Source organism: Vipera berus (genome assembly GCF_964194415.1).
Source record: "Vipera berus genome assembly, chromosome: 2".
Classification (NCBI taxonomy): Eukaryota; Metazoa; Chordata; class Lepidosauria; order Squamata; family Viperidae; genus Vipera; species Vipera berus.
In genome coordinates, this window is record NC_138203.1 from 220,200,990 (window position 1) to 220,225,224 (window position 24,235).

Below are 24,235 nucleotides of genomic sequence, written 5' to 3' on the forward strand. Positions count from 1 at the left end.
GCATCAGTTCTTCTGGAATTGACTATAGTACAAATAGGATGACCAATGTTTTCTTTTACATGAATAGAGAACAGGGCATTGTGGGTGGGAGAAAACTTCCATCCCTTCCCTCTTCTTCTCTGAAGCCAACAGTGACTCAGACTCCTCCCCCTCTAAAAGCTGGTGATTCAGACTCCTCTCTTCTCCAACTTTTTCCATTCCAGCCAACTGCAATAATTTGCAATCAAGGGCTAGGAAAGTGAGAGGTAGAAAGGAGTAATAAGCTGCCTTGCATCTCTTATGTTCACATTCTTTCAGGGCGATCAATAGTGAAAACAAAAAACTGAATTGTGCGGTGATAAAAAAAATCAAATAAAATATAGCTTGACAACAAGCAAACCTAGAATCCATGACGGAAGGATGTAACTGAAAATGAAAGTGATATCCAAATTAAAGTCTATATTTTGTCAATATGGATTCTAAGTTAGGGCTACCAGATCTATGTTTTGATGTGACCTACTACCCAAATTTGATAGCCCTAATTAATTCTGCTGGATATTAATTCAGGGCCTTAATAGGTGAATGACATCTAACTGACCTCATTGGCCTCGAAAATGCTAAACAAGTCAGATCAGATTAGTATTTGGATGTGAGATCTCCAGAATATTAAACTTTGAAGTAAAAATAAAATTTCAAAAGGAGATAACGATAAACTGATCTTTCTTCACTAAATAGTATTTTGGATACTAGACCACCAATTCACTTTCATTCCCTTTAAACACAGAAGGCAGATGATCTAGGACCACAAACCCGTAATGTATTACCTGAAGGAAAATATATAGCTTTAAAAATATCTACACTATATATCTATATATCTATATCTATCTATGTATATATCTATCTATGTATATATCTATCTATATCTATATATCTATATCTATATCTATCTCTATCTCTATCTCTATCTCTATCTCTATCTCTATCTCTATCTCTATCTCTATCTCTATCTCTATCTCTATCTCTATCTCTATCTATCTATCTATCTATCTATCTATCTATCTATATATATTGATTGATTGCTTAAGTGCCATCAAGTCAATATAGACTCAGCCACAACACAGGTCAATTTTCTCCAGGAAAACCTTCAAGTTTTCCAAAGAACAGTACACCAATCACTACTGTAATTGAGTCCATCCATTTTGTTGCTGGTTGTCCTCTTTCCTTCCATCTCTTCCAACATCAGAGCCTTCTCCAGAGATCTAGGTCTTCATAAAATCATAAAATAAAGATAATTTCAGCATGATCATTTATGCCTCAAGTGAGAACTCTGGATTTATTTGTATGATGCAGTGGTAGGTCCTTGGGAGAACAGATTAAAAGATGCTGCTGGTCAGATAAGTGGGAGCACAGCCCACAGTGGAATAATGGTTAGAGCAAGAGACTCAGGTAGGAAGCCTCCCTAAGTTGCTGGACTTAAGTAAACCTGACAGCAGGAGAACTGTACTTTCAGACTTGAAAGATTTATAATAAATTAAATTATATGGCCATGTTTCCTGTCTCGATTACCTAGTAATGCTGATATCAGATAATCCAATTGTTTTCCTGGCTATTCTCAGGAGTCTTCATCAACCTCAAACTTCAAAAATATCAATCTCTATATTACTACTTCAAAGTCCAACTTTCACTTTTATAGAGTGACACAGGAAAACTTACACACACACACACATTTATACTCTGCATGAAGAATATTTAATCCTACATCGAACCAAGTTTAGATAGGTTTTATTTTGCAGAGAAATCTACTGCTTGGAAAGGGGGTGGGAACTGACCATATAATGGAATTCCTATTATAGTTTTAATCCCATATAATACAAACCAACTCGGTATAGTAGTTAAAATGCTGGACTAGAACTAGGGAGTCTAGGCTCTAGATCCATCTTCAGCAATGGAAGTTGACTGCAAGATTTCATCAGCCAATCTTGTTTAGTGCAACCAATCACATAGGATTGTTAGGGGGGGAAATTGTAGGAAGCTGTAAAATCTACAGTGCCTTGATTTCCTGGAGTAAAGATGCAATATAAAGTTAATAAATTATAATCTATTTTGTAAGACATCAATGATTAATCTGAAGATTCATTTTTGCCAGTTAAGAATGGAAAGCCCATTTTTTACAACCCCACCATATCAGCAATCATTATACCACAGCTGTTACTGGTTATAATGTGCAGGATCCTATACTATCTGCAGCAAATAGGGGGGCGGGGAAGAGCAGTTGAGAAAACAAGCACTAAACAAAGGAGCATTCATTCCTAAAGTGATCTTGACAATTCCACTGCTAGCCTATCAGTATCTTGCAAATCATTTGTAAATCTGCAGCAGGCACAAATACCATGATGGATTTCATTCACAGCTCCAGAATCCTGGATCTGGAGAGCGATACTTTAAGCACATAGGCTGTCAAACTGGGCACAAGCTATTGAGACACTCAACATATCATGGCTAAATAAGAATCTTACTTTAAGGACAGATTGTCCTCTGCATTAACAACATAATGCAAAATCCCCTCTTAATCTGTTGCCGTTTAAAGTTGGTGTTTCTTTTTTCCCTGTGACTGAACAAATACCTTGTTTTGTATTTTTCAGATTTGGAACTATTGGGCTGTTCATTCCTAAAGTAATTGACTGTTGACATTACCAGCATTCCAGGCACTAGAAAACTTTTCAGCATAACTCTTACAGAAATCAAACCTGTGACATAGATACAGTTCCTGACAAACCTCTTTCCTTCTCTGCCAAAGCCCTTTTCACTGAACCACTCAAGGATCCCAGTCACATGGCTGAATATTGAAGGGATCCTATAGAAATTATACTAGGTGAGAAAGATTTGCACGTAAGAAATCTTGAGCATCTCCTGGCTACTGATTGTCAGCAAAAGGAGCTTGTAAGGAATGCATGAACCCACCCACCAAATATGACTCAGAAATATTACTCTCTCTCAAGTAAATGTGTCATATTTGCTGTGTGGTGTTTTGCATTCCAACCTGGATCTCTCCATTGTATTCAAATGACATTACTTATACAAATTTCTTTTTCAGCATAAAGATTACTTTGGGAGGAAAAGAGCTCTTTAAAAAGCCACCCAGTTGTCAAATCGTAAGATGTGTGGCAAATAAATTTAATAACCTTAATTTTAAAAAGCTCCAAATATGGACAAAACCAAACCATAACAATTTTTTTCAGTTTGCAATGACAATAGTCTATAGACGTAAACATTTCTGCAGCAGCAGGTACTAATGAGATATTATTGTTATGGAAATGTTTTGGACCACTTTACCTGCAAAGGAAATCAACCTTGCTATGGGGAGAGATTGGAGCTGGGTATATAACTTGAAATAAATGCAGGAGGTATGTGGGGGAAAAGCAACTAATCAGTTTGGTTATCTGAGAACAGTCCCTAAATGTCTATTTATTCTGCAAATTTATTCAGACCTCTGGGGTTAATATATTATATGGTATAGACTGTTACTCTCTGAAGATAAATGATTAAAGCTTTTATTTTATTTTATTTGGCAATCTTCAATTATCTTAGCAAATTACCCATGCACACTGAGAAGCACCAGGGAATATTTACACTTCTGGTTTTAGCACCAACACTTTCTTTGAACTGAAAAAAATGTACATTTTAAGCAGCAAAAATATTTGTTAAGATAATATTCTAGGGTTTTCCCTTCTTTCAACAGTTTTTTAATGTACGTAGTTATTCAGGGTGGTTCTTATGACATCATCTACTCTTTCTGTGTAGAATAATGACTTCTACTGCCTGCCAAGAGGTTTGAAATTACCTGTGAAATACATTTCCCTAGGCAGAGGCTGAAGAAGCATGTAAATTACCCAATGTAATGGACTCTGGATTCTCTCTTTTTCAGTCACACATACTCACACAAATTACATACGTTCCAAAAAGTTCATAGGAACTATGCTATGAGAATCCTGAGGATTTGTTGAGTGATAATACTGTTGCTAATTTTCCCAGGACGATCCTAATTCTCACATATAAACACAACCTCTTAAAAAGATAAAAGTAAAATAATACATTAATGTGCAAAAAGAAATTACACATTTTAAAAACTATGCTCCTTGGAGGGTAAGAAATACAGGCACAATTTTCATAAGAAACAAGAAGTCAAATATTCAATTATTGATGCTTCAGTTTACCTAGTTAATTTACAAAATCTGAATATTCAATTTATAAGGTTGCCTAACTCCATCACAACTCTAGCTGATGTGCAGTATTAAAACAGCACAGAAGAACAAATACAAATAAATTGTGTTTTTTTTAATCTAATAAGTGACCCAGAGTCACTTGTGTGTGTCTTTGGTATAATAAATAGGGAGAAAGAAATGCTGCCAGGCTTCCAAAATTCTGTTATTATATATTGTAACAATAGACTCTTGAGGTGTCTGTTTCTGACATATCTTCTCATGGGCCACAATGCAAATTCACAAGCTGAGTCCAACTTTGGTAACATTCCTCCATCTGAACCTATGGATTGTCAGCCTCAAGCCATGATTCATCTGATGAGGCTATCAACCACAAGCAGCTCCTGATCAGCTGAAGCAGTCAGATGACAAGGAACAATCCCCAAGCCCCAGATCTCAATGCATGTAACAGCAAGCAAAGCAAAGTTATTCAGTGAGGCTTCTAAATAAGCAAAGAGAGAGGCCTGAGAACTTGAAGCCAGCTGCCTAGAGAGGGAGATTTATGTAACTGCTTTGCTGTCAGCCTTTCTTTTTTTGAAACAACCATTTGGAATTCCGTCTCATTCCTGTGTTTTCTTGCACTTGAATCTTTGGCTGTTGACTATCTGATCAGGCTCTTTGACTCCTGGAATGAATTTGGCCATGTTATGGCTGCTTGAACTTCAAACAGACTTATTCAGGCAAGCATTCTTTGAACAGATTTTGATTTACAATCCTGTGTACTGTTAACTATTTTATTGTAGTAAATAGTTCAACTCCTAAGCAACTGTGTCTACATGTTTATCTCCAATCTGAGGCAGAGCATAGCTTACCTTGGAGGTCTGACAACAATCCTGAATGCATCACCATTCTCAATTTAGAGAGGGCTCAAACCTTGTCTTTGATCATGGAAATGGTATCAGATTCTCAAGTCACTTCAGTGCCTATTGAATAACATGCTGAACATTGTTACAGCATCAACGGCAGCAAGTGGATATATAAAACCTGTACAATGCCATGGGACAACTAACACAAACTTTGGGACCAGCCAGGAGCAGAACAACAAATTGCAATCCAACCATTTTTTCTACGCTCTCATGGGACATTGCCAAAGAAGTTTGGTGGACCTCTGGATCAATTTTTGACTTTGACACAATGCAAGATTCAGTGTGAATTGTTTATGGCAGGTTGGCTAGAATTTCTAGAAGATGCAACAAGGTGACTTTTGTTCTGAGTCTGCTGAAAAAAGGAACAACTAAATAAGCTGTATCCCTCATTCAGTGCAATGATCTGTCATTGGACCATTACAGATAGTCTTCAGTTAATATCCATTCATTCAGAAATCATTCACAGTTATGATGGCACTGAATAGAGAAACTTATGACTGAACCTCACAGTTGAAGCCATTGCAGCATCCCTACGCCCACATGATCATAATTTGGGCACTTGGCAACTGACTCACAATTATGACAATTGCAGTGTCCCATGGTCACATAAATACTATTTGCAACATTCTTTGCCAGCTTCCAATGAGCAAAGTCAGTGGGGAAGCCAGCAAAATGTTGTGAATGGCAATCATGTGACATTGTGCTTAACAACTGCAAGGGATTTGCAACTGGAACTGCCATCATAAGTCAGCTCAGTCACTTGATGTCACATTTTATGATTGCATCATTTAGCCACCGAGTACCCATTGCAAGTACTATCATTAAACAAGAACTACCTGCACCAGAACTTCACACAAAGGTTTAGAGTTATGTTTGAAGATATGGCCAAAAAAGCAACTTTAGATTTATAAACTGAAACAAAACAATGCAGAATTTGTGAGTCCAGCAGATTTCCAGTTATTTGCCGGAATGATTTGGCTCCGCCTAACCAGTTTTGAGACAGACTTGCTCTAAGAGTTGAGTTAGTGAACAAAGGCATCCCCCACAAAAAAATTGAAAAAGCTGTTCCAACATTGTGTATTAATCAATGGATGTTTGGAAGAATTGAGACATAAAGGTATGTTAAGGAGAGATGTCACAACTCTGTTCTACCCCTACCCCATCTCACTATGGCTTCTTTGGACCCTAGTGCTGGAGAACCATGGAAATAGAAACAGTAAAAAGATCACCATGCCCAGCAAAGAATTTTTGTTGTTAGTTTGGAAGTCGTGTCCGACCCATCGTGACCCCATGGACAACGTTCCTCCAGGCCTTCCTGTCCTCTACCATCTTCTGGAGTCCATTTAGGCTCACGCCTACTGCTTCAGTGACTCCATCCAGCCACCTCATTCTCTGTCGTCCCCTTCTTCTATTGCCCTCAACCTTTCCCAGCATTAGGCTCTTCTCCAGTGAGTCCTTCCTTCTCATTAGGTGGCCAAAGTATTTGAGTTTTAGCTTCAGGATCTGGCCTTCTAAAGAGCAGTCAGGGTTGATCTCCTCTAGGACTGACCGGTTTGATCGCCTTGCAGTCCAAGGGACTCGCAGGAGTCTTCTCCAGCACCATAGTTCAAAGGCCTCAATCAGCAAAGAATACATAAACATAAAACATAGTTTAGTTTATGTTTTTAGTGTAGAGCCATCAGGCCAAGACTGGCACTACTAAAGCACATATCCCAAAGTTAGCTTCAAAAAGTTAGGCTGTATCTGTGTGTGGCAGTTGGCAAGCAGGCAAAACGGCAAGCAAATGCCTGAATCATTCCACAACTTCATCTACAGGAAACTGTGTAGGCTTTCCTTTCAAGAACTTGGCAGATGCCTCGGACAATTAAGACCAACTAAGGCAACCGACAATAGGTAAATGCATTTTATTCTACTTTTGTTCAGACTTGGATTTATACAGAAGCTTTTGGCTCTTACAGAATCAGAATAAAAGTTTTGTTTGCTCCCCTAAACCTCCAGCATCTACACTTACATTTACTATACCCGAGAAAAATAATTATTGAGAGCGGTTCGTGATTATGAACTTCTTAATATTATGGCCATTAGGGATCACCACCCAACTTCTTATCACAGACCTACTGAACAACTTTCAAGACACACACATTTTCATGAAATTGGGCTACTGTACTTAAACTGTACCTATCCAACCACTTGGGCCTCTCCTTGCTCCTGTTCCCACAAGACAGCAGTTACTTACCTACTTGCCATCCTGCTTGTGAGATGCATGGGACTTGCAATTTCTGGCTGGCTTCTCCACTGGCCTGGGTTGTTCAAAGCTGGTAGGAAGCTGCAAGGTCACTTAACAATTGCAACAGGGACGGCCAAGATTACCATCACTAAGCAACGGAGCCACATTACAGCCACATCCTTTAACAATGAATATTCATAGGAACGAAGGTGAACATAGGTGTCCTAGGATAATGTCCCAGGATCCAATCTGGGTCAGTCGATTCACATGTCATGGCTACCTATTCCTGGACAGGAGCAGCCTGGCCATTGTCTCTCCTGCATTGCTAGGATTAAAACTGGATTAATATAATGGGTGCTGAATGGTTCTGACTTCAGGAATGATCAAAAGGGGACTACGTGTAACATACAGCAACTTAGTGTCTGATCTGCTTTAAATTCATGTTACACATGTGCTACAAAGTGTGTGCCTGCCGTTATGAAGCCAGATTTAAGGAGTTAGTATGAAATAATCGTGGACCCATATTTCTAAGTCACTAACAATTTTCAGGAGAAAACCTGTTCTCCATTCCAAAGCTTGCTGATAGCTACATAATGTTACTGACACAGGTTGGGGCTTCCCTATAAAATGACCTTGCTAGACTTCAACTCTGATATATTGCAAGGATCTTTTAAATATCTATCTTATGTTGGCCTTCTTCAAACATTAACTCATCCTGAGATTTACCTTTTTAGCAGATTGCTTTAGCCTGTTTCATGATTATTGCAAACAGCTTTAGAATTCCTGTTAATAAGCATACATAAATCCTATTGCTAATGGCGATAATATACAAATAAAATTCTTAAAAATACTGAGTGCGATTTTTGTGGAACGCAAATTAAAGCAATATAAAATTACAAATACAAAGCTCTTCTCCGGAACATGAAAATCTAACAGCAATCTATTATTCCTCTGAAGCTAAATCCTGGAAGAAATTCCAAAGATTCACAGCATACTAAATCATTTTGCTTCCTCAGGCAAAAATCAAGACAGTGTCTATAAAAAAACCTTCACAAACATCATTTCCAGCTTTACTTCAAGACTCATATTTTGTACTACCAGTTTCTAAAATTACCGGTTAGCTCAAAATAGGGTAGTACTGACAATGGAAGTAAATAAATGAATTTCTTCACATGATTATTTGATTGCAGGCATATTTTCTGCTCATCTGAAATTCTCAGGACACAGTATTCCCACTTCCCTACAAAATGTCTGTATGTCTAACCTTCTCAAAAGCTGCTAAAAAGAATACTGAAGAATCAGCCCTGTTGGAAAACTGAATTTATCTACAGCCTAAACTGGCAGAGTACTAAGTTAAGGATTCTACTTCCAAGAAAGGAAAGGAGAGGAAAACATCTTCCTTCTCAGTCTGCCTATACTTCCTAACCCAAAGAGCTTTTGCATCCTATCCCAGGCTAGATAAAGTCACATCTTCTAAAGGAAATGAAACACAAATAAGGATGTTATGATGGCATAACACAAAATTCTGCACAGCCAAGAGAGGAATAAACATTCATCCAAACAGGAATTGTGATCAGATCCAGATTTTCTGTCAACATAACTTGGCTATTCAGTGTATTACTTTGCTTCTTTTTATGACAGAGTTCTCTCTCTCTTTCATTAAAGCAGTCTGATGAAACTATCAAACTGGCCGAAGCCAACTTAAACTATATTTTTTAAAGGAAGAAAATACAAACTTTGCTCTAGGAAATTCCAATTACATCCATAAGAATATTATACAAATTAGCCAAATATACCTTTATTTGTTTCTTTCAAAATTTTATTTCTGCTCTCATGAAAAAGATGTAGAAAGAGCTATTTATAACACTAAAGCCATATCTCTGGGCATAGGAATCCATCCCATTCGTACAATTTCACCTGGCTCTGCTCACATTCCAGAATCCTGTGTTTCTAAGATAGGCAGGTTTTAAATTCTGCACTATTTTAATGAAAATTTGGTGACTTCACAATATACAAATCATATATTTAAATACCTCCCATATGTCATCCCAGAAAGAGAAAAAATAACCAATATCCGTGCTTTCCCATATTGTTATATCTCCACATATAAAGTGGATTATATTTTCATTTATGGAACTAAATAAAAAATCATTCTGTCCCTCCCTTAATAGAGAGATACTTCTTAGATGAAAATAGCTGATGGGTACCGTTAAGTAATACTTGAAGAGAGTTAGCAAGATTTTAAGCCCCTCAAAACAGACAAGAATGTGCATTGTCGAAAAATGCATGATATCCAAAATTTTCTTATATATGTTCAAAACAGACAATGCAATATACAGCAAAGAAACAAATTCATCAAGACATGTAGGAATCATAGTTTATTGTAAATCACTTTGATATTATTTAGTAAAGTACAGGTAGTCCTCAACTTTCAGCCACAATTGATCCCAAAATTTATGCTGCTAAATGAGAAATTTGTTAAGTGAATTTTGTCCCAATTTAAAACTTTTCTTGCCACATTTGTTAAGTGAATCGCTGCAGTTGTTAAATTAGTAACACGATTGGTAAGTGAATCTGGTTTCCCCCTTGACTTTGCTTGTTAGAAGGTTGCAGAAGGGAATCACATGACCTTGGGTCACTGCAACCATCATAAATGTGAATCGGTTTTCAAGCATCGGAATGTAAATCACCTGACCATGGGGACGCTGCATTTTCATAAGCGTGAAAAATGGTCATGTCATTTTTTTCAGTGCCGCTGTAACTTTGAATGGTCATTAAGTGAACTTTTGTAAGTCCAGGACTACCTATATAAGGTACTATGCCATTCAAAAGTTGGGTATGATTGCAATGACTACGTAAGAGGAAAAATTGACAAATACATGTTGATTCATCCAACTTTCAAGATTTATGATTACTGTTGTTCATTGGAAAGAAAGGTATTACTGTAGATTTGTTCACCATTATATATAAAATTACTAAAACAAAGGCAGCACTGTACTGCAAAGCTCTAGAATCTTCTAAAATGTGCATATCCAATTGCAGCAATGGAAAGCTGTTTCACTAACTGCAAAATATGCCTACTATAACTGCCTTTGAGTTCACTGCCCTATGGCATTCACAGCATTATAGGGCTTCAATAATTAAGTGTTGTCTCTTCTGTCCTACTATGCATGATAGGTAGCTGTGTAAGGTTTCCCTCAGTAGGGAAAATAAGTTTCAAAACAGCAACCCTCATCTTCCCAAGGAAAACTTGGGATAAAATGCTATCTTGCCTGCATGAGGATAAATACAATACTTATACCAAGCAACCATTGTTGTTTTGTGATTGTGCTGCACTTGTATTTGTCAGCAACACAGTTAATTCCAGAAAGGTAGCTATATAGATTATTATGCCTTTATGTACACAGATCATCTTTTACCCACATAGTGAAAATAAGTTATTTGGCATGGCATGTATTGATTCACTGACGTTTCTAGAACACCTTAACTTTCAAGCATTCATACAGAAAAATTATGCCCAGCAAAATGAAAGATGTCCATTGTTAGAGTAAAACATACCTATTTCTTCAAGGGATGCAAAATCAAATATTCACCTGATTTTTCACCCAGTTTACAAAAGGGATTCACTTATGTTTGACAAGCAATAAAACCCCATGATTAGTGATATAGTTATGAGTTGTTCAAGTGCTTTATTCAAGGCAGAGAGAGAGAAAGAAAAGAAAAGAAAAGAAAAGAAAAGAAAAGAAAGAAAGAAAGAAAGAAAGAAAGAAAGAAAGAAAGAAAGAAAGAAAGAAAGAAAGAAAGAAAGAAAGAAAGAAAGAAAATATTATTACAGCCAAAAGGGAAGAATGCTATTCCAAACAATCGGATTGAAAAGGCTAATTCACAAGCTTCTCTCTGTGTGTGCCTGTCTCTTTCTTTCTCTCAAGTGGGTTTGGAAGAAAAGTCAATATTGAGAAGAGAGATATCTGATTCCTAGCAAGTTAAACATGACATGAAATGTGACTGTATTACTTAAGTGTCAACAATCCCATAATCCTGGCTGTCACTGTAAACCCAAGACTTATGGGTCATTAAGTGAGAAGTGGTAGGAGTCCCAGATAAGGAGTACAGGGGTGCTGTAGGGGGTGGACGAAGCTTGAGGAGGCTCTGGGAGGCCTGGTGCAAGCCACATACAAGAGGTGGGAATGACTTACTGCAGGTGGAAATGACTTACTGGAGTAACTGGCCACCTTCCATTGATTTTGCTTGTGGAAAGCTAGCAAGGAAGGTTGCAAATAGTAATCACATGACCATAGCTTTCAGCAATGTCATAACCACAAGCCGAGTACCCAAGTCAACACTGGCTTGAAGGCACAAAAAAGAAAATAAATAGGCTAGTTTCTCCTTAGTTCTGAACTATTTATATTTCCAGGGATGTATTTAACTCAACACATCCCTAGATGCAGAAGTGTATATTCAAGTAACAATTTGGCCTTTAGAAAAATTCTATTCTCTAAAAACAAAATGTCCAGTGTTTTCTTTTGCTATTTATATAATGCAAGAGCACCCTCTTGATTAATAAAAAATGCTGAGATAACAAAACTATTATTTTTACACAAAAATGACTATGTTTTCTAATGAAACATTGTAACAGACTCCGATAATTTATATGTACTTTTTGATGAAGTATAAACAGAAATTTGAAATTTAGAAGCCCTGTGCCTTAAAATAATAAAACCAACAATACTTTCATGAGTTAAAAATGCATATAAAATATAAATTAATCTTCTAGTCATACACTATATTTTTCATTTTATGAAGTGCAGCTTATACGATATTAGCTATGAAAGATCTAATGATTTCATGACATATATCGGCTCTTTTTTAAAAGTTTGCAATTTTATGCAATGGAAAATATTCTTTAAAATAATTTAATCCACTAAAGTATCTTTCTTTCCTTTAATTACATTTTAAAAATATAGTATTCCTTACTTAAGGAAACACATTGTCAGTTCACAAGAAGGAATATGGAGTTTTGGTGGGAATACTCAAATATTATAATAACATTTGACACAACAAAATTTAATATCATTCAGTTGATGTGGAATGCTACTTAGATGATTTTAAACTCTCAAAATTACTGAAGTACTATATTGAATTTGGTTTGTCATTAAAATGTTCAAAATATGAGTGGACCATTAAGCAAATAATAAGCTGGAACAAATGAATGATAACTTGTATTCAGCCTAGATCACATAATTATGCAAGTCAACCTTTAAGTCATCAGAACTTTTTTCCTACCATAGCAAAGTTTCCTGAGTTGCACATAATGTGATTGCATATCTCATCAGCCAACAATGAACTTTTCTCACCTGCCCAATTATTCCATCACTATCTAATGCAGCGGTCCCCAACCTATGGGCCGCGCCCTGGTACTAGGCCATGGCCTGTTTGCCACCAGGCCAAGGGAAAGGCTGGTGAGTGCGCACACGTGTGTGCACCCCCCCCACTCATGCTAGCACCACCTCGTGGGTGCTAACGGCCCCGTTTGAGCATGCACAGGGGCGCCAGCTTCACCGCCAGCATCACACGGGTGCTAGTGGCCCCTTTGTGCATGCACACATGCTAGTGCCGCCACTGTGCACACGCCCATTTGCGCCTGTGCATTTCCCTGCTCTTCCCTTCCCCTCCAGGCCGCCAGAAAGGTTGGGGAGTTCTGATCTAACGAATAACAGAGACAGAGAAAAAATACCAATATCATGTTACTGTAGTTCTATTAACTTAAGTGCAATCATGTTTTCTAATACAAAGAACAGTAAGATCAACAACTAAAAGCATGCGTAACAGATTAGGTAACCAAAACTGTTGCATACAAATGACCAATTCATAATCTGAAGACTCTCTGGGCAGGGAGGATCATATTACAATGGATAATTAGAGCAGATTGGCACAGCTTTTAATTAGCATCTTACAGACAATGATTCTGGGAAGCCTCTTTGTACTTTCCATGTTAGTACTTTCAGTGTTACATCTCTCTTTAACATGTCACTTTCTTCTACATGTTTTGTTCCCATCACTACTGCAGCTAGAATAAATGGTTGAGTGAGTAGCAAAGAAAAGACATTTGTTCCTTTCAGCAGTTTTGTAGGGTGCTATTCTAATCATAAATATGAGGCTATGAGTTCCTGAGTGAAGTGAGGTGCCTCAGAAAATCTGTTGCATTCTGGTGTACGCATTCAAATAATTACCAAACCTATAGGCAGCAGTCCTATAGATCAGTGTTTCTCAACTTGACTACTCTAAGGTGGGCAGACTACAAGTTCTTTGCTGACTGGGGAATTCTAGAAGTTGATGTTATAGATCAGTGGTTCCCAGCCTTTTCTATACCCCGCATCCCTAGAACACTTCTGATATATTCTCGCACCCCTTACAAAAGTTTGTAATAACGGCAACAAATTATGCATAGACACTATAACTTTGAAAACCCAAGTTTTTGCACCCCCTGAAATATCGTCTCATGCCCCCAGGGAGTGCGAGCAGGGAACCCCTGCTATAGATCAATGAGCCGTACAAATAAAAATTCAAATTATTTTCCTTTTGGAAAATAATAAATTTGAGATCAAAAACACAGGAAGTTTTTTATTTTCTTTACAGATTGAAGAATTTCTCTATGGCTGTGGCCCACTACCAGGCTGTGAGCTGTTCAGAACCGGGCTGTGGAAGTGATGGGTCAGCATTTGTGTGCATCAGCATTTATGCGAGCAGTGGGTGAGTGCAATGCATGCATGCACACTCTATTTGCATGAGTGGCTGGTGCATGTGTCCACCACTCACGCAAATGGAGCTGCACACACGCATGCACTCGCCCACTACTCACACAGAACCATCCCCTCCCCCCATCATTCTGCAAAGCCAGAAAAGTTCATCTGTATCAGTTCTTAAAGCAAAAGAAAATTCATTGTGGCATTAGATAAAAATACTATCCATTACTATCCACTACCATCCACATACTATCCATTAATAAGAATCTCATATATGTCTTATATAGGTATAATTTTGGATTCCAGGTCAAATGTATATGGAAAACCAATTAAAAACTAAAAGAAAAATATTTCCATGACAAATTTGCCAATCATTTTGATAGGTGCTGAAACTAAGGATTTGCCAAGAATGAAGCTGAGGATTTACCAAGAATGAATATGAATAAAATTGGTATCATTAAAATTATTTCCATTTCATCAATACCTTTATTAATCAAAAACCATGTATATATTGAAATTATAATTTCAGAGGAACGGGCTCATGTAAATCCATATCTAAACAAACTCAAAGGGAAAGGAAACATTTGATTTTTGTTAAAAAAAAAGTGAAATACTGCAACCCAATTTTACTATCTTTTTCAATTTAGATCCCATCACTGCCAAGCTTTTCAACAAACAGATATGATGACAAAGATTACATCTTTTCTGTTTTTCACAAAATTCTCCCTCAGGCAGAGCCACGGTTCTCACAGATAAAGGTTGCAAAAGTCTCAGAATGTTGCAAGAAGGTCATGTCTTTATTAAATTCAAGGTCCTCCCAAACGTTCTTCACTTATAGGGTAGAAACATATAGTACGTAGTACACTGGAGATTCAGCTGTGAAAAAGACCATAGAAGTTATGAAATACTGCCCTGAAGAAAGGGATGCTGAACATGGTGCTGCAGCCTCTCAATAAAAAATTCCTTTGAGTCAATCTTCATTCCCGGTAACTTCATGAATATGTGTCATTTTCATGAAAACTGTACGATTACTTTGCTGACAATACAAGTGAAATAACGGTATGGATAGTGACGTAGATAGGAAATAACACTCAGGTACAGGTAATCCTCAATTTGCCTCCATTTGTTTAATGACCATTCAAAGTTATAATGGCACTGAAAAAAAGTGGCATGACCATTTTTACACCGTTGCCAGCATCCCCGTGGTCATATGATCAAAATTCAAATGCTTGGCAATTTATGATGACTGCAGTGTCCCGGGATCATGTGTTCCCTTTAGCGACCTTCTGACAAGCAAAGTCAATGGGGAAGCCAGACTCACTTAACAACTGCAGTGATTCACTTAACAACTGTGGCAAGAAAGATTGTAAAAATGGAGCAAAACTCACTTAACAACTGTCTTGCTTAGCAACATAAATTTTGGGCTTAATTGTAGTCGTAAGTCAAGGATTACCTATCATAAAATGTTATTTCTTCCTCCAACTCTGGTATATACTCTGTCATGCTTCTTGATTGTGGGAATCAGCAAAGACAGACACTGCACTGCATATTTCAAAGAATCACCCATACTTCATTTGGTTCTAAATACATTCCATGGGATTTAACATTTTTCTTGTCTCATTCTATTAACTTTTCCAGAGCAAAATCTGTTCCTTATTTTCTAAACTAAATTAACTGACTTGATCGCTGGACCAGTTGTCTTGAGGAACTTCATCTCTTGCAAAACATTTTAACCAGTTTCAGTTCTGTGGAACAGCCTAATCACAATGAATTCAATCTAGTTCCTTCTGACAACACCAGCTGCTCATTCTAAATATGCAACCATAATCTTGGGCCAGCTGACCTTTAGTGTGGGTTTTAAGAGGGAAGAACCAGCAATGACAGTGTATCATGCTTATTAGTTATTGACTGTAAGTGTCATGATTATTTATTTTATCTATTATAGTTATAACCACGTGGCCCTAGCAAAATCAACTCACAGCATTTTAAAATAAAAATCAGGAAATGGCAACAATACAATGGTAACAAAATCTATTAAAACGCCAAAGCAGTTTTAAATCTGCAGTATATGTTAAATGAAAACAGCAGTAACTAATTTAACATATACTGTATATCTTCACACTGAAAGAACCAATGTTAAGAGTAATAAAAACAGATTCCTCTAAAAGCAGATTTTTAACATCGTCTTAGTACACACCAGGAGAAAATAGTTCAAACATGATTGTTGTATGGTGAGATGGGAGGCTATATAAATTTGATAAATAAAAAATAATGCGTAGGAGATGACCTGACATTAAGTTCTAGAAAGGGAGAATTTCATAAAGTTGGTCCTATCACAGAGAGGAACCTAAACCAACCCAATTCCAGCCTTGACTCAAAGATTACTGGAGCCACCTAGTTTGCAAGATATAGAAGAAACCATTCTATTGAGGAACTGAGGTAAACAGTTGACCCCAGTAAGCAGCCCATAGGCAGCATATAGTCCTATTTCTTTCGTTGTTGCCTAGGAAAGCTGAAGTATTATTTTCCTCCAATTTTCACTGAGAAAAAAAGACAGTAGAGTAACAATATATTGAAACCTATCCCCCTCCCATTCAAACACATCAAGATGAAGTTTACTCTTCTACTCTTGTGTTATCTTCATATCACTAAAACACTGCTAGAGCCCTATTTTTTTTCTTGAAATGCTATTCCCATCTCCACCCCACCCTACCGCCACCCCACAATCTTCTGATTTTAGTTTACGGCATTATGGTACACTTTACAAAATCTTAAAACATATTTTATGACATATTTTACCTGCCCTCTCAGTTCACTCCCCTGTCTTCTTCTCCTTCCCTTCTTTTCATATTTATCATTTTCTTCAGAGAAGTCAGAATTCAAGGAATGGAATCATTTTTAGTTCTCCATTCCATATTCTAGTTTTACAAGACTGGATTTGGCTCTGGAACTCATGACAGCTTAGCTAACTAATCATTTATCCTATCAACTTCTTTGACCTAAAGACCTAACCAATGCTGAAATATAACCCATGTTGAAACATATAATGTAGGTTTATATACATACATATGTACACTTACCGATTATTTCTGGTGTTTCTATATAGTTTACCCAGAGAGCTAGAGTAATCATCCAAATGTAATCATGAAAATCCTGCATACCAAAAGACAGCTTGACTACTTTTTGTTTTTAGTAACCATTACCAACCATGATCACAAGGGTAAGATTGCTTAGATTCTTCTTACCCTAGCAAACAGTGAATATATCTGTTCTATTTTTTTTAATCCTAAACTTGCTTTAGCAAAGCAATCCAAAGTTCCTATCTGAAGATGCTCCAACCACAGAGGTTCCAGAGAATCCAGTGTCCTGGCAGGAAAGAAATGAGAATAAAGAGACATGTACATATTGAATTGTTTCCTTGGCTGTGCTCCTCTATCTATCTCTGTCCTCCACTAGCGAAAATATGTTGCCAGAGTTTGGGGGCACTACAGAGGGGCAGGGTATTCCCACCATGCCTCTTTTTCAGCTCCTCAATGTTGGAGTTTCCTGTGTTATGAAAAACCAGGCTTCAAATAATAATAATAATAATAATAATAATAATAATAATAATAATAATAATAATAATAATAATAATAATAATAATAATAAAGTTGGAAGGGACCTTGGAGGTCATCTAGTCCAACCCCCTGCTCGGGCAGGAAACCCTATACCATTTCAGACAAATGGCTGTCCAGTCTCTTCTTAAAAACTTCCAGTGTTGGAGCATTCACCACTTCTGGAGGCAGGTTGTTCCACTGGTTAATTGTTCTAACTGTCAGGAAGTTTCTCCTTAGTTCTAGGTTGCTTCCAGGAGTAATTTCAAAACGAGGATTCTGACAACTGAGATTAAAGCCTTTTCACTCATCTCAGTGGGGGAATTTTCATGCATCCTATGAATTGCAATGATTTATTTAGCCTAAGAGAAATCCCGAAGAACCTCATCTGTAAATAGTTTTGCAATTTTTCACAATTTTCCTTGTTCCATATTTGGCTGACTTTTAATTCTTCACTCCTATTCTTCATCTCTGTTATTTAAAAAAAATAAGACAGTTGATGGATTGTTAGCAGACCAGTGCATTAATCTAATAACTCTTCTCTAAATGTTTATGATAAAAACAGTTCTGTATAATCTTTGTCAGTTCATTTCTTTTTTTTCAATGGAACAGACTGCACAATCTGTTATGCAGGCACTCTCTGAAAAAAAAACAACCTATCTCCTTACATCGAGTATTCCATGCAAGTTAGTACTAAGATATTCAGAAACTGCAGGATTATCTTGGGAATGCTTGCTCCCATACAGTTTTACTTAGAGATTATAATCAGTTAGAGACCTAATTCTTGTTACAATCTCAGGTGATTTAGTGAGCATGAAAAGGCTTTTCTTGGGGCACAGCCCATGATAGCAAATGATAATTGTCAGATTCCCTCTTGATGCCAGATATTATACTGGGCTCTTAACAACTAATACTATTGGCACCAGTTTTGATGATTGACATGTTTTGCCTGTATTACTATTAGTTATTTGGTTATATATTGCTAAGCCTTTGGATTTTTTTTCTTGACCTTGAAATTTTTATTGATTACAATATATGGTTTTATGACTATATATTGCTCTGATACCTTTAGTGAAAGACTGGGATATAAATAATTGATATCAAAATAGATAATGTGAATTCAGTAAAATGCAAAGAACATCATTCTTATTGATTTATTCACTTATAAGATTTGTCTATCACCAAAAATAGAAGGACTGAGCAAAAGAGTTAATACTCTAAATTTAGAGTATTAGATTATATTTGCATGGGGGGGGGGAGAGAATTACCAATGCCATGCAACAGAAACACAAACATGTTTGATGTTTCATCAAACATCCCAAGAAAGACATCAAATCCAAGTGCCTGGTTTTACTGTCCATTTCAAATGCAAATACGATACTCAACTATCTTACAGAATTGTTGTTGTGGGGAAAATAGGAAGAGGAAGGGATGTTAGGTATGTTCGCCACCTTGACATATTTGTAAAAATATTAAAGGCAGGATAAAAATAAATAACTTACTAAGTGAGGAACTGAAGCAAGTAATAACTCACTTAAATTGCCAGCAACAGGATTAGTTTACCAGAATATTCATTTATGAATAACAGGACCAAATATATTCTACTCCATAAATGATTTTAAAAATCCTGATTTTAGATATATTGTTTGATATTTAAAAACTAATCATTTTTTCTTGTAAGGTGGATACAGGTTTATCATTTTGTATTTGTGAGACGTGATGAGGTCAGGTAATATATAGACAGATCTTACTTCTGAACAAATTTATTACACTTTAACAAGACTAACTGCTTTGAACTAAAAAGAAGTTAACAGCTGCAATTATGGATATATTTGGAGTTTATAGTAGACATATTTTAATTCTTAAAAACTTCTCATAAATATCATATATAGGTACAGGTTGCAGAAGAGTTTCACACAGGATCTCTTTTCACTCTATCAATGTACATGGAAAGAGACAAAGGTTGCTTGTCATACCTCCAAAAAACTCTGCTTCTATTTAGCATCAGTTGGGCAATGCTGGTAGAAAGTATTTAAAAGAACAGCCTACCTCAAAAAGTAAAACCTTTAATCCCAATTGCATACACAGGCGTACCATTCATTAAAAACACCATGCCTATCAGGTGGATGACTCAATGTCCTTAGCAAAATAGGCCCATTCCAATCTTGGGTTTTCCTTTTTGAAGCTCAGTAAGAAATCCTATCCTGAACAGCAGACTGAGCCAAGCCTTCCTTAGTTCAGTGTAAGATGAATAAATAGCTCATGTAACACAAACACAGCAGCAATGTTCTAGGAATCAGAACTAGGAACTCACATGCACTGCAATTGTTTAAATAGTGTCTGAATTTCACTGCTCAAAGACTAAGTACACCAATCGTACTGCACCTGAGACAAAAACTAACCCAATAAAAGGCAGTTTCCGGATTATATATGAAGATAAAGTACTTATTCTGGAGGGTTAGTGTTGCGCATACTGAGAATAAATAATTTAGTGAGAGCTCTAAGTTGCCAATTTCTGATATCATTCCATTTGTTCAGCATCACTCAGTTGGTCCAAAAGCCTTCCAATATTTTTGCAAGTCTTTTTTAAGACTTTCATTTTCATCCTGTAAGTTTAAGTAAACATAATTGCATTTTCCTACATCAACCACTTTTCTCTCTTTCCCTCCCCCTACCCCGAGTGTATTGTTTGCTATTTTAGTTTAGGAACTTTGGGGGACATTTCTCTATAAATTCCTATAGAGGGCAATTATATGGATAATACATAAATAGAATAGTAGGCTCTGAAGTAATAAACTAAATATACTTGGAAGACACACCACTTTATTAAAGAGATATAATCACATAACTCTGCAAAATACTACTTGCTTTCAGCAGTTCAGTTATTTTTAATCACTGGTCACTTAACTAAGATTGTTGAAAGAAAAGAATTCCAGGGAGACTATGACAGCTTTTTTTGCCTTCCCTTCCAGTAACATCTGAGCCTTTAAGCATTTGAATGACAGCGATGGGAGCTCTGAAGAGCTGTAGCTAGTATTATAGCCCAGATGTTAAAGGGCATTAGCAAGCAGTGATACATCAACATCAGCTAATCATTCATGCCCTTCATTTATTTCCCAAACTGGTTTGGAGAAATCAAGGTAAAAAGAGACCAAAAAAATGTTTTCACAGAAGAAATACACAAATGCACAGATTATTGGGTTTTAATATGGTTTTAACTATTGTATATATTGGGCATAATTATTTAATTGTTTTTTTAACTTTTGTACTTTGTATTTTAATATTTATTGCCCTGTACACTGCCCTGAGTCCTTCGGGAGAAGGGCGGTATAAAAATCTAATAAGTATAAATATAATATAAATATTAATATTAATCTATACATTATGTGCATTTGAACAATTACTGTCTTCCACAAGTGTTCTAAGAGCTTTGGAAATGTAGAACCTGGAGCTTTTGGTCTTACTAGGAACAGTACAATAGGATATCTGATAAAAATACATTTTATACAATTCAGCTATATGAATGCCTAAAGGGATTTATTTCCCAGTAAATCTAGTGAAGTAATCCACCAATACCATTTCAAAAACTTAATCTAGCATGATTTATATTTAAACCTGGTCTAATCAGGCTTAAAAGTAATTTATATAACTATATAAAGTCACATATTCTGTAAGCTGTAGTTCTTGTTTGTGATGCCCACTTCCTATTTTTTTTAATTCAGTTTCTAAAAAAATCTAGTACAGTACAATTTAATGGTTGGGAATGTTAAATCATCTTTTGTTAGAAAGCAATAAAGTGATGATTTCTAGAGGGACTGCTTGCATGAGTAACAACCACTCATGCACACAGGGAAACTGCAAGATGAAACCGTGAACATTTAGTACTGAACAAGTGTTTGCATTTGGTTTCCTACCAAGGTAAAAATAACTTTCAACTTTAAATCCTAGGTGAATTTATATGTCTGTCTGACAGGCAGATGGAAGTCTAGCAGCCTAGACTCAGACGCCAGTAGCGTATGATGCACTGAAGGACTAAAGCAGTATTACCAGAAACTCTTGGGAGAAAAATGTACATTCTGTAGCTAAATAAATACAGGAAACTTATCGGGATGGGGAAAGGTCAGTAGTGGGAACTGTACCCCATCAGAATTTATCACAATATTTCAAAAGACCTAAAAAGTGTTGCATTGGAAAAAGAATTCCCATTTCCTCCATATAAGTTAAAACTATGCATTCAGTGGCTGCCATGCCCTTCAGCAGGTCATAGCATTTAAAATCATTGAACCAGTTACACTATTAAAATATCTATCATATTATGAAGACTTCAATTGGTCTTAAACTAAAACAAACTACTAATGCCAGTAGCTATATTAGATCTACCTTGCAGTTATTGATTTGGATTATCAAACCTATCCTCACTTAAAGAAGTAGGTGACAAGTAAGCATGCTGCCAGCCTTCATAACGAACCCTAGGAATAGGACCAATTTGACTCCTGAAGGTACTGTATGCAATTTTAAAAATATCAGAATTAATCCTGATATATGCTTTGAATTAGAATGTTCAGAATAGCAAACTATCCACTAGCAAAAAGCATTTAACATGCTTATTCTTAAGTGCCATAAGATACAGTAGTATTCAACCTTCTATATAGGAGGAATAGGATTAAAGCTTTAAATAGCTGCATTGCTACCAGTTATCAATTTATTATTTGCTTTGCACTCTGTGAAGAATTCCTGGATTGTGGAGACTGTATGGGTACATTTGTAAGCCATAAAAAGCAATTCTATTTCTTCTACAGATGATGCACATACACATTAATTTCAACAATCTTTTCTACTTGTTAACACTATGTTAAATATTTTTAGATATTTTAGATATAGAGAGGGAAGGGGGAAGAAGAATGCAGAAAGTGACACAGGAACAGGGAACTGAAAAACTTGCTAATATTTGCAATGAAATCTGGGTTATTTCTAACACAAGTCTAGTTGAGCAAGGTGTAAGATAAATGGCTTCATTACTACTCCACTGCAATATTTTCAAACTTTTGCTTGTCTTAAAAGAGTTCTTCAATGAATTCCCAATGAAATGATGCTTTCTTTTGTTTACTATACTAGTTTGCTGTAAATGTTCAGCCTCAACAGTTATAGAAAGGGACGCATCCCTTTAAAATTAGGCGAGCACAGCTTGCTCTACCACCATCACTTTCCACAAACAAGCCGAGTTAAGGATTTGGTCGTACCCAAGTGGGAAAAGGTAGTTGGAACAGAAGGACCGTCACCAGCCCCTCTTTCGCTCTGCCCAAAGACTCATCTGAAAACCCTGCAAAGCAGGTGCACTTTCACACCCCCTATATTAAGGCCACACGAAGGGATATCGCCGGTGGTCCTGTGAAGCGGGACAAGCGCAAAGGCGCGCGTCAACACCGGCAATCCAGGACCAACCTGCGCCGCAAGCATCCGACCGGCAGCACTTCCCCGTGGCGGCTGGCTGCCTTGGCAGCCTCGGTGGGAGAGCAGCTCTTACTTACGTGTACTGCTGGGGAAAGCTGTAGCCATTCGCAGAGGGAGCCGAGGCGAGGAAGCATAGAAGGATTTGGCCGTACAGAGCCCGGACGAGGCAAGATGTGCCGCAGGTCTGAGCCGAGATCGCCATTTTTCCATTAAAAATTCAGTGGCGGCACCAATTCTTCCCCCCCCCCCTCCCCGCCCGGTAGCGGTGGCGGCGGCGGCGGCGGCGGCGCTTGGCTGCCGAGACGCGCTGGCTCCTGCTCGGGCTGGCAATCTGCTCGGGTCTTGGAAGCAGGCAAGCAGGCGCCCCGAGTACTCCCCACCCCACCTTCCCGCTTATTCCAGAAAAGCGAGCGGCAGCTCAGCAAAAAAAAAACCCCTCTGCTTTCTCCCGCAACGAAGCAGTTCGCAGGGGACGGGGACACACAGCTTCGCGCGGCGAGCTCAGCTCCGTTGAAGGCAGGCGCTGAGCGAATGCAAACTGCTTACTTTCCCTCACACGGGCGGCCAACCTGCCCAGCCGCCTCCTCCTCCTCCCCCCCTCGCTTCCCTCCTCCCCATCTCTCGGATCGGAACGCTCTCCATCCTCAGCAGCCACCACGGCGCATGCTCTCTAGGTAATTGGCTGATAAACGAGCGCTCTCGCTCTCTGGACCTTTCGTCAGGCCCAGGCGGTCCGTGTTACACGCGCGCTCTCCAACGCATGGCGCAGTCAACCTTACTTTCTTTCAGGAGCTGGCCGGCACGCGCACCCATTTCAACACACACACACACACAACACACACACCCTCAGCATGTGGCGCCGTCGGGCCTATTTCTAAGGCTGCTGGTATGGGGCACGTGACTGGTCCTTCTAAGTTGCGTTTCCTTCGACCCTTGGCGGCCGGCCGTTCACATATGCGTATATCGCTTCGGATCGTTTATGGTTCTCTCCGGGTTTATCCAGTCCGCATCTAATCCAGTCTACTGAAACCTTATCTGCACCAGTGTCTCTTTAAATCCTAGGGCATATATATACGACCCCAAGACTACGTCTGAACATCTTCTCGGGGGCTCATTT

General features: G+C 37.7%; 1 protein-coding gene across 1 annotated transcript in view; it reads right to left on the bottom strand.

The window, feature by feature from the left end:
• The window catches only part of CACNA2D2 (calcium voltage-gated channel auxiliary subunit alpha2delta 2), a gene marked incomplete at both ends in the record, with an annotated part of 725,967 nt that extends 702,647 nt beyond the window's left edge, over positions 1–23,320 (bottom strand). The window contains one exon of the mRNA XM_081316808.1: positions 23,196–23,320. Coding sequence (XP_081172934.1) covers positions 23,196–23,320 — 125 coding nt within the window. The remainder of the gene's footprint in view (positions 1–23,195) is intronic.
• Positions 23,321–24,235: the final 915 nt, after the last annotated feature.